Source organism: Crinia signifera, chromosome 19, assembly GCF_055691185.1.
Source record: "Crinia signifera chromosome 19, ASM5569118v1, whole genome shotgun sequence".
Classification (NCBI taxonomy): domain Eukaryota; kingdom Metazoa; phylum Chordata; class Amphibia; order Anura; family Myobatrachidae; genus Crinia; species Crinia signifera.
In genome coordinates this window covers 19,774,284-19,793,378 of record NC_139226.1, presented here as the reverse complement: position 1 = coordinate 19,793,378, position 19,095 = coordinate 19,774,284, and the positions used below count along the sequence as shown (strand labels likewise).

At 46.7% G+C, this 19,095-nt stretch overlaps 1 protein-coding gene across 1 annotated transcript in view; it reads left to right on the top strand.

The window, feature by feature from the left end:
* Window positions 1-19,095, top strand: part of IGLON5 (IgLON family member 5) — a 340,687-nt gene that overhangs the window by 308,519 nt on the left and 13,073 nt on the right. Inside the window, exon 7 of the mRNA XM_083162150.1 lies at window positions 300-451. Within this exon, the coding sequence (XP_083018276.1) occupies window positions 300-451 (152 nt within the window). The remainder of the gene's footprint in view (window positions 1-299; window positions 452-19,095) is intronic.

Here is a 19,095-nt window from a genome sequence, read left to right as displayed (position 1 = left end):
GGAGACAATGGAGTCATCAACCACCGGGCTCCTGCTCCCAAAGGGGCACCTCTCCTCCCCTACCAGTTTGAATCAGTTAATTGAAAGCCATCGATTTCAGAACAGATACACATATATTTATATAATGTTGTGGGGGGCATTAAATATAGATCTTGCCTCTGGGCAACTGGGACGAACTTACTCCACTGCCAAACGGTATACAGTGCACAGAATACAGCACTTTGGTTGTGATGGGGCCTGCTGCCGAAATGACTTCTCCTCTCTCTCTCTTTGTGTCTCCTGGCTGCTGTCCTCGGCAGGCTGACCGCAGGAATTGAAGGTTTAAAAATCCAGAACGAGAGGACTTGGTCCGTGCTCCTGTTTTCAAATGTCACCTCGAGGCATTATGGGAATTACACATGCCTGGCATCTAATAAGCTCGGCTCATATAATTCCAGCTTGCGACTACAAAGTAAGTATAGTAATGGTACTTTGCCGTTTTATTGCACCGGTTCTGCTCTCCAACCTTGGAGCGTCGAGGCATCTGCAGCCAACACAATTCAGAGAAAACAACCTGCGGGGCTCTCATTAGTCTAGCACTTAAGGTAATTCACTCATCTGAATGGTGGGGAACGTCTCTGACTGCAGAATCGTTTAACCATTTAAAACAGCGATGAAGGCGCAGGTTGTAAACTGCGTCTCTATAGATCAGACCTGCCGCGACTACAGCTGGTCGGAGGTTGTGGGAAAGAATAGGCTCGTCCCTTTGTACATCACAGAGGAGGCAGTGAGATGTTGGCCAGCAATTCACCATAAAATAAAAAATAACGAGTGCATTGGATCTGGGGGAGCATAGGCGCGAGCAGAGGGTTTCCATATTACTTTTACCGTAGGAAAGAGCAGAAGATGCGATTCATATCGCTGTGTATAAATAGAAATGGTTAATTCAGAAAATTCTGTGAATCCTCATTTTAACGTCCCGCAGAGGGTATGTGAGGTCACTCCCTGCACATGGAAGAAGGGAGATTTAGTTATAACATGCAGAAAGGATTCTTTGCGGTAAGGGTGGTCATACACTACTACGACTTCTCGCACTAGTGCATGGTCAGCCGATCCGCCTTTAGCCACCCGGGACCTTCCTAATATATCACATGCGGTCCTTTTACATTGATATATATTGCATGCGTTCACATTCCCCGCTGCCGGCAGGGGGGTCTGAGTCAGTGTTGGACTTGCAAGCAGGTCGGACCTACGACTCCGATCCTTTACGCACATGACTGTGCATCAAACACCTCCGATTTGGCCACACACACCAGTGTGTGTCCAGCATTGGACTACAGCATGAAACCGTACAGTGGGTGTATTTGCCAGTAGTGTAGTAATTTACACATTTTTTTAACAACCACATAAGCCCATTTTGTGTTATTTACTGTTTTTGAAAATGCTCCGCTGTTCCCAGGAGCTTACTATCGAGATAATGTGTCATTTGCAGAGGCGAGTCGTGTATGGAGAATATTACTGTGTATGGGTATATTCCACACGCGGTATAAAATCTATTTACTACCCTTTGTCATCAGCCAATTACTAGCAGCCAATTGAGGAAATGCTTCTGATTGGCTGGCATTGATAGCTGTTTACGTACGTGCGTATGTAATAAGCAGGTAAGAAACGTACGTGTATAATAAGCAGATAAGAAATGTATGCGTGTACTAGACAGATAAGAAACATGCATATATAATAGACAGGTAAGGAACGTGTGCGTGTACTAGACAGATAAGAAACATGCATATATAATAGACAGGTAAGGAACGTGTGTATGTAATAGACAGGTAAGGAACATGCATATATAATAGACAGGTAAGGAACGTGTGCATGTAATAGACAGGTAAGGAACGTGTGCATGTAATAGACAGGTAAGGAACGTGTGCATGCAATAGACAGGTAAGGAACATGCATATGTAATAGACAGGTAAGGAACGTGTGTATGTAATAGACAGGTAAGGAACGTGTGCATGTAATAGACAGGTAAGGAACGTGTGCATGCAATAGACAGGTAAGGAACATGCATATGTAATAGACAGGTAAGGAACGTGTGTATGTAATAGACAGGTAAGGAATATGTGCATGTAATAGACAGGTAAGGAACGTGCGCATGTAATAGACAGGTAAGGAACGTGCATACATAATAGACAGATAAGGAACGTGTGTATGTAATAGACAGGTAAGGAACATGCGCGTGTAATAGACAGGTAAGGAACGTGTGTATGTAATGGACAGGTAAGGAACGTGTGTATGTAATAGACAGGTAAGGAACATGCACGTGTAATAGACAGGTAAGGAACGTGTGTATGTAATAGACAGGTAAGAAACGCGTGCATGTAATAGACAGGAAAGGAACGTGCGCATGTAATAGACAGGTAAGGAACGTGCGCATGTAATAGACAGGTAAGAAACATGCATACGTAATAGACAGGTAAGGAACGTGTGTATGTAATAGACAGGTAAGGAACGTGCACATGTAATAGACAGGTAAGGAATGTGCACATGTAATAGACAGGTAAGGAATGTGCACATGTGGAAGACAGGTAAGGAACGTGCGCATGTAATAGACAGGTAAGGAACGTGCGCATGTAATAGACAGGTAAGGAACGTGTGTATGTAATAGACAGGTAAGGAACGTGTGTATGTAATAGACAGGTAAGGAATGTACATATGTAATAGACAGGTAAGGAACATGTGCATGTAATAGACAGGTAAGGAACGTGCGCATGTAATAGACAGGTAAGGAACGTGCGTATGTAATAGACAGGTAATAAACGTGCGTATGTAATAGACAGGTAAGGAATGTGCATATGTAATAGACAGGTAAGGAACGTGCGCATGTAATAGACAGGTAAGGAACATGCGCATGTAATAGACAGGTAAGTAACGTGCTCATGTAATAGACAGGTAAGGAACGTGCGTATGTAATAGACAGGTAAGGAACGTGCGCATGTAATAGACAGGTAAGGAACGTGTGTATGTAATAGACAGGTAAGGAACATGCGCATGTAATAGACAGGTAAGGAACGTGCGCATGTAATAGACAGGTAAGGAACGTGTGTATGTAATAGACAGGTAAGGAACATGCGCATGTAATAGACAGGTAAGGAACGTGCACATGTAATAGACAGGTAAGGAACGTGCACATGTAATAGACAGGTAAGGAACGTGCGTATGTAATAGACAGGTAAGGAACGTGCGCATGTAATAGACAGGTAAGGAACGTGCGTATGTAATAGACAGGTAAGGAACGTGCGTATGTAATAGACAGGTAAGGAACGTGCGTATGTAATAGACAGGTAAGGAACGTGCGCATGTAATAGACAGGTAAGTAACGTGCGTATGTAATAGACAGGTAAGGAACGTGCACATGTAATAGACAGGTAAGGAACGTGCGCATGTAATAGACAGGTAAGGAACGTGCGTATGTAATAGACAGGTAAGGAACGTGCGTATGTAATAGACAGGTAAGGAACGTGCGTATGTAATAGACAGGTAAGGAACGTGCGCATGTAATAGACAGGTAAGTAACGTGCGTATGTAATAGACAGGTAAGGAACGTGCACATGTAATAGACAGGTAAGGAACGTGCGCATGTAATAGACAGGTAAGGAACGTGCACATGTAATAGACAGGTAAGGAACGTGCAGATGTAATAGACAGGTAAGAAACGTGTGTATGTAATAGACAGGTAAGAAACGTGCAGATGTAATAGACAGGTAAGGAACGTGCGCATGTAATAGACAGGTAAGTAACGTGCGTATGAAATAGACAGGTAAGGAACGTGCACATGTAATAGACAGGTAAGGAACGTGCGCATGTAATAGACAGGTAAGGAACGTGCACATGTAATAGACAGGTAAGGAACGTGCAGATGTAATAGACAGGTAAGAAACGTGCGCATGTAATAGACAGGTAAGGAACGTGCAGATGTAATAGACAGGTAAGAAACGTGCGCATGTAATAGACAGGTAAGAAACGTGCAGATGTAATAGACAGGTAAGGAACGTGCGCATGTAATAGACAGGTAAGTAACGTGCGTATGAAATAGACAGGTAAGGAACGTGCACATGTAATAGACAGGTAAGGAACGTGCGCATGTAATAGACAGGTAAGGAACGTGCACATGTAATAGACAGGTAAGGAACGTGCAGATGTAATAGACAGGTAAGAAACGTGCGCATGTAATAGACAGGTAAGGAACGTGCAGATGTAATAGACAGGTAAGAAACGTGCGCATGTAATAGACAGGTAAGAAACGTGCAGATGTAATAGACAGGTAAGGAACGTGCGCATGTAATAGACAGGTAAGTAACGTGCGTATGAAATAGACAGGTAAGGAACGTGCACATGTAATAGACAGGTAAGGAACGTGCGCATGTAATAGACAGGTAAGGAACGTGCACATGTAATAGACAGGTAAGGAACGTGCAGATGTAATAGACAGGTAAGAAACGTGCGCATGTAATAGACAGGTAAGGAACGTGCGCATGTAACCAATCAGCATTACTTTGACATTCTACTGAAGCTGTAACACAAACGGTTATGTTATATATATCTAGCAGCTGCCGTATACAGATTAACATTGGCGAAACAAACGAAATATTGGAAGTAAGTGTTATACAGAGAGTCCTAAAGAGAAACATTTGTTCATTTGCAAATGGATCCATATTTTGATAAGAATGTGCTGTGAGCGTTGCGGAGTGTGACCGGCGTGGAGTGACAAGCAGATGACACTGATATTGTCACTGTCTGCGACTCCTTTCGCCATATGCTCACACTCCTCTCCTCATGTCGCGGAACCTCCACAGAATGTTTCATTTCAAGGAGAGTTTTATTCTTTATTCTTCCCTGTCTTGTGTTCCCGTAAATCCCCAGTGCTGAGACAGATCCAATTGTGGGGATTGTTCTCCTGCCTGCTCCGAGCGCCGTACCCCGCCGTATGCGCCTTTGTGTGCTCAGCTTTCATATTCATTCTGAGCGGAGATCAAAGAATTCCCCTTAGATTCTAATTTTATTTATTTTCATGTGAGAGATTTGTTACATCAGTTTTAGGAGACAATAGACAGTAATGCAACCTGAACGGGACCCAGTGTTCCATGAAAGTCAATGACGTGATTCCCGCGCCTCAAGTTGTTGCTGGGAAAGTTTTTTTCTGTATAGGGAGAGGAGAGGATGTACATACTGGCAAAGCACATACAAAGTATCTAGATACACGCGGGCATTGCAGGTGAGGGCATGGCTGCACCTTGTGCTGCAGGCGCATCTGTGTCTTTATATGGGGGGGTTCCAGTTGCCCTGAAATCCCCCTTCCCACAGATTCGCCACTGGCCACTACATCATACTTGCCTACTTACTGTTTCTCCTCTTTGGGAGTAGGGATGGCCATCGACCATCGATGATTCGAAAACATCGATGGTTCATGGCCGATGTCGCATACTTTAGCCATTGATGGGGGGGGGGAACCAGATGGTTTCCCTTCATCGATGGAACAGCAAAATTATGTTTTTTTTTTTTTTTAAAGTGCCGGGACACTGAGCATAGCTCCACCCCCCGACACCCGCAAAGCCCCGCCCCCGTGTTTTGATTGGCCCACAGGCCAATCAATCAAACACAATGGATGACCATCGATATGTAAAAATATCGATGGTCATCCATAGCATAGTTTAGCACTATCGATGGCCAGTTGCAGAATTGCCATTGATGGCAACCATCGATGGCAATGGCAAGATGGCCATCCCTGTTTGGGAGAAGACTGGAAAGGAGACTCTCTGCAGCAATGCATTTCCGGGGGTGGGCGGAGCTTGATGTAGCTTAGCACCGCCCCATTACTGAAAATGCCACCATTTGCGGCTCTTTGGGGAGGAAATGGGATTAAAATGGGGCAATTGGCATCATTTTAGCTATGCCTCCTCCCCAAAGAGCCGGGATTGCCTGTATATGCCCGCTAGAGAAGGGGGCTGCGGGGGGCCGGAGTAATGCAGGAAACTTCCTCATCCTTCCGGTGGGCCGGCAGGGGGACCCGATTGTATGGTGTGTGCAAGGGATGTCCCTCAGATGACGGAAGATTCGGACGTCTTAGTAAAGGAGCACCCTGATTTTTCTGCAAATGGTTTGTTTTTTTCCTACTCTGAGAAGTAATTCCATGATTCATCTGCCATGCATAGTCAGTGATGGCTAACCTTGACACTCCAGCTGTTGTTGAACTACACATCCCAGCATGCCCTGCATCAGTTTTAGCATGGCCAAATAGTAAAATTGTAGCAGGGCATGCTGGGATGTGTAGTTCAACAACAGCTGGAGTGTCATGGTTAGCCATCACTGGTATGTCTTTCAAAGTGCCATCTACTGGCAGAAAAATGTATTGCAAGGTTAATCTTTGTTAATCACCCTTGTGATGTGTTACAGTAGGGGTGGTCAAACCGATCCTCGAGATCTACCACCGGCCCACGTTTTTTATATCACCTAACTGGTGCACAGCTGTAGTCATTACTAACTGTCACATTTTGTGACTTCACATTCCCCCAGGGTTGCCGACTTTATTATTCTCCGGAGAGGAGAGTTTCATCAGCCGCTCAGGAGGCGGGGCTTAAGAGTGACATCACTAAGTCCCGCCCCCATGATGGTAAACCATCAAATTCACAGATCTCCGTGGAGGGGGCGAGGCTAAAATGATGTGATTGTGCCGTTTTAGCTCCGCCCCCTCCTCTGAGACCCGAGGATTGCGGGATTTTAATGCCGCGATCCGGGGGACAGCGGGGGTCCCCCCTGAATCCGGGAGGGTTGCCCACCCTTCCGGGGGGCTGGGAGGGGGACCCAATTTTCGATAGACTCCCGGAAATTCCGGGAGGGTCGGCAACCCTGAATTCCCCTCCTCACATCATGTCACTGTCCCTGTCACATGCAGCTCTGTCCTTACACATCACCCATCTCCTGATATACTCTGTGCTGCTGGGGGCCCTGCTCCTCCCACTATATAACTCTCAGTCTGTGGCTTCCTGCTGCCCCCATTCCCCTCCTCTCATCATGTCACTGCCCCCATCACATGCAGCCCTGTCCTCACTGACACATCACTCATCTCCTGATATACTCTGTACTGCTGGGGACCCTGCTCCTCCCACTATATAACTCTCAGTCTGTGGCTTCCTGCTGCCTCCATTCCCCTCCTCACATCATGTCACTGCCCCTGTCACATGCAGCCCTGTCATCACTGACACATCACTCATCTCCTGATATACTCTGTACTGCTGGGGACCCTGCTCCTCCAACTATATAACTCTCAGTCTGTGGCTTCCTGCTGCCTCCATTCCCCTCCTCACATCCTGTCACTGCCCCTGTCACATGCAGCCCTGTCCTCACTGACACATCACTCATCTCCTGATATACTCTGTGCTGCTGGGGACCCTACTCCTCCCACTATATAACTCTCAGTCTGTGGCTTCCTGCTACCCTCATTCCCCTCCTCACATCATGTCACTGCCCCTGTCACATGCAGCCCTGTCCTCACTGACACATCACTCATCTCCTGATATACTCTGTGCTGCTGGGGACCCTACTCCTCCCACTATATAACTCTCAGTCTGTGGCTTCCTGCTACCCTCATTCCCCTCCTCACATCATGTCACTGCCCCTGTCACATGCAGCCCTGTCCTCACTGACACATCACTCATCTCCTCAGATATACTCTGTGCTGCTGGGGACCCTGCTCCTCCCACTATATACCTCTCAGTCTGTGGCTTCCTGCTGCCTCCATTCCTCATCACATCATATTACTACCTCTGTCACATGCAGCCCTGTCCTCACTGACACATCACTCATCTCCTTATATACTCTGTGCTGCTGGGGACACTGCTCCTCCCACTATATAACTATCAGTCTGTGGCTTCCTGCTGCCCCCGTTCCCCTCCTCACATCATGTCACTGCCCCGTCACATACAGCCCTGTCCTCACTGACACCTCGCGCATCTCCTGATATACTCTGTGCTGCTGGGGACCCCGTCCTCCCACTATATAACTCTCAGTCTCTGCCTTCATTGATGGATTCTCAAATAAACAACAACAAAAAGCACTTGGCTCCTGATACATGTATAACTGTAGCTGCTGACACACACAGATGCAAGCACAAGGTTATTTCGATCTTTATTTGGACAACCATGTAGTAATAGGGTTAACAGTAACCCCCCCCGCTGCGCGCGTATATTCCTCTGCAACTGTTAAACGAATGCGGTCTCCTTCCCTTCATTACATGACAGATCCTTACCCCAGGCCCCCGCAGTGGCGTGTCAGTAACCTTGCTTATCGCAACAGCAGCGGCAGAAGCTGAATTGAAGTCAGGAAATTGGGACCCTCCGGGCACAGACTTCTCCTAGACCAATCCACGTTGCAGTTATCCCTCCGTCCAATCCCTCATTCATGAGCCATCTTTTTTTTTTTTATTACTTTTTTTTTCTCTCCCCCTCCCCTTAAAAATGTGAAAAATTCCCCTTCTGTGATTACTCAGCGAGCAGAATTTGTGGCAGTAATAACCTCTCCTTTGCCATTCATTAGGACGGCTAATAGCCTGCTCTGTGCAGTGCGAGCCGGTGCCCGCGGGATGCCAGCCGCTCTGCTTGTACCGTATTTATTACCTTGTTATACTTCCCACCGTCGCTGCCAATTGCAGGGGGATAACAGGGAGTGAGCATGTGAGCTTACACTCACATGCATCACATGTATTCAGACCTGCTCGCCGAGCGTTTAAACGCCGCCCACAGTTTTGTTTTCTTTCTTTGGACTATTTCCTGCTTTCCGCCTGGGAATGGTAAAATACCAAGCAAAGGGATCCGATGCGACGGAACGCTCTACAGTAGTTGGGGGACCATGTCAGCAATGTTGACATTGAAACAAAAACTGTGAAAACTGTATGCTGTCCTTTTCATGCATCAACCTTTTCCATGTTGCTTGTGTTGACTTTTTGTCTAACTGTTAAGACTCCGATACACTAGTCCAACTTGTCCTGAGGACAAGTCAACCCAAATCCCCCTAAACTCCCCCGGAAGCCCCCCAGGAGGCTCAGTTATGATTTGGCACTTGATGTGACATTTTTACATGCGATAAATGACATGCCATTTATCGCATGTAAAAATCCCGGAGAGCAGGAGAGCCAGGCAGCGGTGATTCACAGGGCGAGCTGCAGCGGGTGCAGGCAGTTGGCAGGCGGCGGGGCGGGAAGTGGCAGCAGAATTTAAAAAAATATTTTCAAAAGACTGGCCGGCCGCTGATTGGCTGAGAGAATTCAGTAGCATACCTACCAACATACAGTGTGCCGGAACCTATGACGCAGAAATGGGCATGGCCTCTGCAAAAGGGGGTGTGGCTTTGAGTGAATGCCACATCCCCATTTGCCTTCATTGTGGGGGAATGCCCTCAGCTGCACTGTCTCCTGTAAACAGGGCAGCGGAGTGACAATGAGTCTCCCAACCAGGGGCGGATTGGCCCATCTGGAGATAGGGCCATTTCCCGGTGGGCCGGTACTGATTTGGCCTCATTTTCCCTGTCTGGGCCGCTGCATTCCCCTGGCTGGGCCACGGACCTCGGACTGCGCTACCACAGCGGTTAGTGCCCGCGGCCGCAGCCACCAACTGCCCAGTGCCCACGGTCAATATGGCCGCAACGGCGGGACTAAACGGCTTTGGCGCGGGTGGCGGTGGGCATGCGTGGCCTCAAGCAGCGTGTCACCAGGGCAGGAGCGGAGAGGGGCAGAGGGATCCACGAGGATCCCTCTCCGTAAAACGAGTTCAAAATAAAAGTATTGCTAGTTATATCGTTTTCATCATAGAGCACAAATTTGTTGACTGTTTATCTTTATAAACATATGTGATTAATAACTCATTATAGTAACCTCGTCCTCGTTACAGATCTTATATCCCATAAATAACTCATTAGACATCGTGTAGCCGATGACATTATTATAACATATGGAATAAAACTAAAGCACTTGGAAGAATACCAGCCGACGTCTTGGGATTCTTAGGGGAGAATTTAAATCCATATGGTTTCATTGATTATTCTGATGTTTGGGGCTGGAAATTCCCAGCAGTCTGCGGCTAGCAAAAAAAAAAAAAAGAATGCGCGGCAGAGACAATCGGAATGAAGATTACTGGCAATCATAGGTGGAAATCCTCGAAACGTTTGAACCAGCTCAAAACAAGCAAGTAATGGAAAGGGATCCATTGGATCCCTCTCCTATGAACTATTAGCCTCACAGACTACAATAGCCAAGGCCATCTAAAGATGACATTAGCTATCAGTCACTCCCCAGAGCTTGGCGCATGCAGCAGCATTGCAGCCTTGTAGAAACCCATGAGGAAAGCGTGAATCATATGTAGTCTTATCTTGTGGCCTCCACCATGTAACCCAGAGGGGCTACGTTCTCCTAAGGGGATACGGTTGTTAAGTCACTATGAATGTTTTTTTTTAGCCGACTTTTTTTTTAGCTGACATGTGCCGACAGGCGGTATCTCACCCACTACCATCCACTAGGGGGCGTGGAAGGAGAATATACTAGTGTGCCGAGCGCAGCTGATACACTGACACGGTGTCCATGTTGACTTACATCGAAATTCAAGACAAAAAAAAACGGGAAAAACTTCATGTTGACTTTTCACTGTCGACCTAATGCTTGTGTTCATCTTTCAACCCTGTCGACCTTAGTGATGTCAACCTATTTCATGTATCGACTTAAGGCCTGTCGAGTGGTCGACCTAATGTATGTCAACCTTCATTTTGTCGAGGCTATGACACAAACCCCTCCTGAGAACAGAGAGGACCCGCAGTCTGCACCGCCCTCCCTTCCTCCGCCGGATAGAGCTATATTATTCCTAGTATTACTCATTAGATTTCCAAGGGGACACTTATACTGCCAGTGAGGGGTATTGTGGGGGGAGATTGCGCAGTATTGATGACAGAACAAGGTTTTGTAAAAATGTAACAATAACAATTTATTAATACATATAACACTCTAAAAGGTGGTGCAATTGCATCGGGGGGATTAAAATGGAAATGAATGAGAAATTGAAAAAGCTGAGGTTAATATTAGATAATGTCACCTTATTCACTGGCAGGTGGAATGTGGGAGATGGGGACGATGGAATTGTCCTCCAGACACTAGGACGGGAATGCCCTTGCAGAGTTTCCTCCAAATCTGAGTTGAAGTGATGATTATCCTTAATTTGGATTCTCTGTAGCAATAGGGTTCCACTTGTAACCATGTATAGGTACCTTAGATAGGTGGCGTTCCTTCAGAGGTTGGTACCACGGTGGAGTGGTTAGGAGGTAGGTGTCCCGATCTTTTTCAAGCTGCTCTCAAGCAGTGAAACGCGTTGGCACAGGCACACCAGCCACCCCCTTCCACCATTGCTGCTGTTCCAGATATCACCTTTGGCCAGGAAAATTACAATTTCCAACTGATCAGTGGAGAACCAGATCGGGACACCTACCTCCTAACCACTCCACCGTGGTACCAACCTCTGAAGGAACGCCACCTATCTAAGGTACCTATACATGGTAACAAGTGGAACCCCATTGCTACAGAGAATCCAAATTAAGGATAATCATCACTTCAACTCCGATTTGGAGGAAACTCTGCAAGGGCATTCCCGTCCTAGTGTCTGGAGGGCAATTCCATCGTCCCCATCTCCCACATTCCAACTGCCAGTGAATAAGGTGACATTATCTAATACTGAACTCAGTTTTTTCAATTTCTCATTAATTTCCATTTTAATCCCCCCGATGCAATTGCACCACCTTTTAGAGTGTTATATTTATTAATAAATTGTTATTGTTACATTTTTACAAAACCTTGTTCTGTCATCAATACTGCGCAATCTCCCCCCACATTTTCCTTTGTTTTGTAGGGACTGACAATCCCTGTTTTTGATTGCTGCAGGCCTAACCACTCATACAGGCGCCCCTAACAGATACCCCAGTATCTGTGTTTTTCTCTCCAGTGAGGGGTATTGTATGGTATGGCGGACCCAACAGAGGACCCCAACAGTCAGTAACCCGAAGTCGGAATCCCAACTGCCAGTGCTCCCACAGGGGTGGGGTGAGCGCAAAGAAGCCCCTTGCAGGCTCACAGTGCTCGCCGCGCTGCAGGCTTGGCAGCTCACTTTCCCTCAGTCCTGGACCCCCACAAGGGAGAATAGCCACTGCCAGTTGGGATCCCCCTGTCGGGTATTCATCCGGCCCCCGCGGGGAGTTGAGGACATTTTATATGAATTAATATGGGGAGTTTGAGGAGTAAGTAAAGTGGTAGGTACTGTATGAGGGTGGCACTGTGGGCATGCTTTGAGCACCTAGCTCCTGGCAGCGAGCATGTAACAAGCATATAACCCCCTGGCAATGAGCAAACCCCTTTATTCCCTAGATTAATCCTGGGGAGGGCCATTTGGTTGGTCAGAGGCTGCATCTGGTTATTCGCTGCTGGTCTGGTTATGGTATAAATGGTAGACAATGTCTATCAACCACTAATGGTCGACAGTGACCAATGGTCGACACTTAGACAAAAGATCGACACAAGCTAATGCTCGACATAGACATCTGGTCTACATCAATTCATTGTGGTTTAGAAGAAACTATACTATTTTCTAATTGCCCTTTACAGCACATTGCAAGAGCAGTGATGCCACTGTTGGTGGGTTAAGTGACTGCAACATGGAAAGTAACCATATATATACAACCTCAATGATCTGACCTTAGTACTAGAATAAAAGAAGCAAGTATTCCACAATCTCATCACGTGGAAATTACAATGGATGCCCTTAACAACCCATTGCAACAGTGGCGATGCCACTGTTGGTGGCTTAAGTGACTGCAACCTAAGAAGTGACCACATATACAACCCTACTGGTCTGACCTTAGCTCTAGAATAAAAGAAGCACGTTTTCCACAACCTCATCACGTGGAAGAGTATGGATTTCAGTATAGGCCATTACATAGGAATTACTTTCCTACAATTAACCAATAAATCTGGGTTATATCCTCATCAATTATATCGCCACGAAATGCCACCACTGAATGAATTACTGTAAACATAAAACCTTAATGAACGACATCAGTCATTTCACATGCAAAAACATTAGCATAAATCAATTTCTATCAATGGAAACATCTATACATGTCCAATACAATATAACAGCGCATTTCGGAATTATTGCAGCGTTGACATAACTTGAACAGCATGGAAGCAGCCATAGAGGGTTGTCTACGTATCTCTCAATGGAAATAGGTTTTAAAATCAATAGCGTAAAACAGGTCTCTAAAGCAAGTACAGAAGAACTCTGGGGGTTATTCTGGTTCACTCCTTCTGGCAAATTCCTTCTTAGATGGACAAAACTATGTGCACTGCAGGGGGGCAGATGTAACATGTGCAGAGAGAATTCGATTTGGGTGAGTTATTTTGTTTCTGTGCAGGGTAAATACTGGCTGCTTTATTTTTACACTGCACTATAGATCTCACTTTTAAGTAAAACCCCACCCAAATCTAATTCTCTCTGCACATGTTACATCTGCCCCCTGCAGTGCACTTGGTTTCCCAAATGAAGGGAAGAGATTTCCCTTGGGCAGTGGCGTAACTATAGCACCGCAGCCCCCGTGGTCGCGGGGGGGCGCTGTGCATATGGGGGCGCCGGGGGGGCTGCGGTGCTATAGTAATCCCCCCGCCCCCCATCCCCTGCATGCTTACCTGTCCGCGCGTCCCGGCTCCCCTCCTGGCTTCAATCAATGCTATGGAGACGGACCACGATAAAATGGCCGCCCCATAAAGCAGACTGTTCTCTGAAACTGTCTGCGGTATGGGGGCGGCCATTTTATCGTGGTCCGTCTGCATAGAATTTATTGAAGCCAGGAGGGGAGCCGGGACGCGCGGACAGGTAAGCATGCGGCAATGGGGGGAGGGGGCATGGGGGGGCGGCGGGCGGACGGGAGGGGAGGGGGGGGCATTAATGACGGTGGTGCGCCCCAAACAGGTAAGCATGCGGCAATGGGGGGAGGGGGCATGGGGGGGGGCGGGCGGGCGGACGGGCGGGGAGAAGAGGGGGGGTGCCCCCCCATTAATGACGGGGGGGCGCCCCAAACAAAGCTACGCCGCTGCCCTTGGGCACACTTATATATCCAGGACTGACCAAAACATAGTTGAGTATGAATTTAGAAATTGCACATCCTTCGTGAGGCCACGCATTTCGCCACCTTCTATGCCAGACACCCAAGCTTCCGAGGTAGGTCCGCAAGTGTAGCTCATTTCATTTACCGTTTTTGAAAAATGTGAAGGAAGATAATGGCGGCTTCCTGTATAAAAATATTTGCTTTTATGGGGAGCGGATAAAACATAAACCAGATAATTGCTTTGAGATTAGACGTATTCCTTTTCTTCCGGCCATGACAGTTTTATTTGCAATGTGCCTGTTTACCCAATTATGCTTATCAACAGTTATAAGTCAGGTAAAAGTTCCCATGGGGCTGCCTGCGGCTTATTAGGAAGAGCTGTGCGGTGTTACGCAGGAATTGGTAATAACATGGACGACACAGAGGAGCTCTGTATTGTTTTCATCCCAAGCTATGTAAAACTTTATTATGCAACTTTATCCTTTTATTATAGAATTATTGGGGGTCATTCTGGTTCGTTCGAAATGATTTCGGGCCCTCACACAAGGCTGAGAATGGACGTCAATGCTAAACACCCATTCGCATGCCTGCAGGGAAAATCACCATGCGAGCAGGGGGCGGGGCTTTCCTGCAGGTGACGGGCGGATTTGCGAGTCAACCAGAATGACCTCCATTGTCACGTCAAGGGCAAATATTTTTGGGAATGTATTAGCCCTCGATTTGTCTGGGCTTATTTACTAAGATGGGCGTTCTATTGAAGATGGGGTGTGGCTACGGGCAACCAATTAGAATCTAATACTTATTTATTTGAAACCTTCTAGAAGATAATAGATTCTGATTGGTTGCCCCTAGCAACATCCCGTATTCACAGAACACCCATCTCAGTAAAACTCTGACAAGTCAATTACACTGGGATTCAAAGCAGGTTTTGGAATCCTATCTGTCTTCAAGCAGTCACCGAAATGACCTTTATAAACCGTGAAAGCAAATTAACAGCTTAGAGCATTATATTATAACGGGAACAAGTGACCAAATGCCGTAGGACTACACATACCAGAATGCCTTGCCATCACTGGTTGCCTGCTGACTTTGTACCTTATCCCAGGAATCTGTCTCTAGAGAGCAGTATATAGAACGGCCATGAATAGCTGGCTGCTATGTTATTGATTCATCTTTCATTGGTTAACTGACACGGGATCGATAGCAGGTAATTGCTGATTGGCTGCCTCGCTCTTTATGCAGATGTGTGCCTTTGGGCAATGTCACAACAGAAGCCTTAGTCCTTGCATGCAGATATTTATTTGACCCGTTGTGTCCTGCTGATCGCAGTGCCGGAATCAATCACTGCTGTGCAGAAAACTAACACAAATTCCCCAAAATGCCACCGCTGTGCACCTTTCCCTGTCATTCATATGTAGTGGCCCCTAGCATTAATAGTATGCAATAAGGCAAGTGCGGTGTAAGCTCCATGGGGCATAAGTATGGGAGACGGGGGGGATCCTATCACTGGACCATGACATGTTTTATTGTAGCGGAGTATAAAAAAAAAAATCTTCTGTATCAAACATGGTCATTTTAAGATAAATAACATAAGTGTTCAGGAAAAGGTTAAACATCCCAAACTAAAAATACTAAAGAAGTATAACTAGTAGGATCAGGGCCACCAATAGGGGGGTGCTGTGGGTACAGCTGCCCCAGGCCCCGGCCTCTGGAAGGGCCCAGGCACCTAATTTTGCCCACCTCTACCCTGAGTGCGCTGAACAAAGCAGGTCCCGGAGTGCATGCTTATTCCACCCAGGACGCCGGCGGCCAATTAAAATGCTGCACCGGCTTTTGAGCTAATCAGAGCTCGCGTACCGGCAGCCAGTCAGACCGGCTGCCGGTACGCAAGCTCTGATTGGCTCACCAGCCAGTGCTGCAATTTAATTGGCTGCCAGCATCCTGAGTTGAAAAAATCCGGTAACTCCAGGCTGCAGCTCAGCGGAAGAAGAGATGGGGGAGTAGGAGCCAGGTTACAGTAAGTCAAGTGAGGAGGGGGGAGCCTGGGGCCTGGACAGGAAATGAGTCCCGGGCCCCAAAATTTCTCATGACAGCCCTGAGTAGGAGACAGGGCTGAGCTTTCTAAATGTGGTGCCCCATAATATAGGGTCACCCCCTTTATTAATTATGTCCCACTACTGTTAATATATTGGACTGATATGGGAGAATGACCTAGTTGCTGGCTGTAGCAGTAGAAAATTAAAGTGCAAAGAACTTGGTGGCAGAAGTGGGGATTCCGAGTATATAGTGGGGCAGCACATGTGGAACAGCGAGGGGAGGGTGGAAGCCCTGTGGCAGGAGGATGGAGATGGCAAAAAGGGTTGCAAGGAACTAGAATGAGGATAGAAAGGACCAGGGCCTGGAGAACCCTTGCTGGTGGTCCCAAAGTTATCCTACATTAATATTACAGTATGTAGTCAATCATTGTGTCTGAGGTCAAAACTATCTAGCCTTGCCTCTCGGATCCCACCCCAAACCTGGTCCTTTTAGCTACCAATGCTTGAGTCTCAAGAATCCAGCACCAACTAAGGATGTGTTATACTTATTACATAAGCACAATTTCTCCCACCTCATGTCTGTCTCTTCTTGCTGGTAGCTGCTCTCTGGTCCGGTGTGTTGATTAAGTGCATGAGCATGCCCACAGTCACTGGCAATGGTTTGGATGAGGGGGACTATCAGAGGTGAGGACAGTGCTATAGTTGTGCTATAGTTGTTTTTACAGTCACTGGCAATGGTTTGGATGAGGGGGACTATCAGAGGTGAGGACAGTGCTATAGTTGTTTTCCTCTAGTTTCATTTCTAGCATTAGGTGGAGACACACTTACACCCAGTTCATCTCATCTGTCTATAATGGTTAAACAGGTACGGTCGTCGGAGGTGTAGAGGTCAGAAGGGCCGTCTAACCAATGCAATGTTAAGAGCCCCAAAGGAGTGACAGTGACTTTCTAAAAGGACACATTTATTAAATCACGGATGAAATGTCGGCTGTGATTAATAGTTTTTGAAGAAATGCTTTGCGTGATCCACATGAAGCCATCACGGAACTCATCCCAGCGGACCTTGTGGTGTGTCCTTTGTAGCATCCCTCACTTCTGACTGAACAAGATAGCTATTACTGGTGGGTGCGGGGCCTCCCTTATCTAACATACAGTAGGTACAACGCATTGGCTCTGTCTTCAGTGGTCGTTCACTTATCCCAAATAAATTAAAAATCAATAAAACATTTCTTCATTCTGTGATCTTATATCATCTCCCTGATCTTATAAGATCATTGTGACAGCTCAAGTGCATTTTAACAGCATGGTTAGCACAGTGGTTAACATTGCTAGGAGAGAGGTCATGGGGTAACTTCTTATCAGACTCTATGGGGGGGGGGGGGGATAGCGGTGGGCGCCTATTCAATCTTGTCTTGCCTGACAGCACTGAAGAGGCAGATAGGCAGAACGAAACCGTTTTGTCGATAACAGCTGTGAATTGTCACGATCGCGGACGAATCTCGACAATCCACGGGCGTTTACGTGGACACGCCCCCTTTTTGACGGTCGCCAAGCGGGACATTGAATGGCGATATGAGTAAGCCCCATAGTGAGGATAATTCCGTTAAAAATGTAAATATCCGTTGCGACACAGAGACCATTAGCGATCGCGCCAGTGCCGTGATTATTAGTACGTAGGCCCCCTGCTTGCTTATTTTGTGTGGCACTATGACGCCACCTCTTTTTTTGGTTAGTTAGTTTTCACATAGCGTCTTGATTCGTGTCCCTGCGTTTTTTTTTTTTTTTTTAAATGACAAATTTGCTTAACATTGCTTTTAGCTGAAGTCTGTCTAATTTATTTCGGAGCAATTCTCTGCCTCCGCTGATTACCATGCAACAGCCGCAACAAAATCATTTCATATTCCTATAGATTTATTTTTTTATCACCCCTGTAACAGCTTACACCGAAATGCTCCCAGGGCGTATGCAGGGAGAGAGAGAGAGATGCGGGGCCCATACACCCCCCCCCCCCCCCCCCGTCCAGAATCCGCTATATCTCCAACATTACGTCGGCTGCCGGCGCTTTTGCAACCTCAGTCCTCTCCCCTCCTGCCTCAGGGGCCGGTTGTGGATTGTCAATCCGCATATAAAATGCTGTCACTGTGGCAGAAGGTCTACATGTGGCACCGGCACCGGCAGCCGCAGAAGCCTCTTTAAGGTCTTCGTCTAGTCCTTGTTTGTTCCTTTTCTGCTGGGTTCCAGAGAGATCTTCCTCGCGTTCCGCGAGATATTCATCTTTCGCAATCAAACAACTGCCTCTACCTTTGGGGTTAAGTCCCATGATTATATGACTTTAATAATTACTTCCTTAATTACCTTGTGTAGAAGAAAACAAACTGGCTCCTTCATCCAGACAGTAACTTCCTGGGGAATATCTATCAGCCCAAACGCATGCTTCACAGCCTTAATCAGATTCCTTCAATCTGCTTTAAAAAGGCGCTGTTGTTTTATATTTCGATTTCCCCCGAATGGGGCCTTTATCTCTCCCTGTCCTAGACCTCTTATTGGATTGTGACGCGTCTTTCACACTTTATTTAACTGCCAAACAAATGCAATCACATTTAAAGAGCTCGATATCCTCACTGCTAAACGGTTAAAAACGATTCCGTCTTTTGTTCAATTTACTTTTGTTCATTCCTGTGCGTCCGCTGTTGCTGTCCTTTTCTGTTTAGTCCAACCTGAAATAACAGTCGTCATCTGTAGGTTACAGCAGCTTTTTCTTGGATGTCCGAACGGTCCCGTTTAACCCTATGAAAACGTTTAGATGAGTGCCCGCAGCTGTGGCCAACCGGTTGCCGGCAGCCAATCAGGGACAGGCACAATGTCAATGTTGTACGCAGTGGAGCGATTGTTTTGT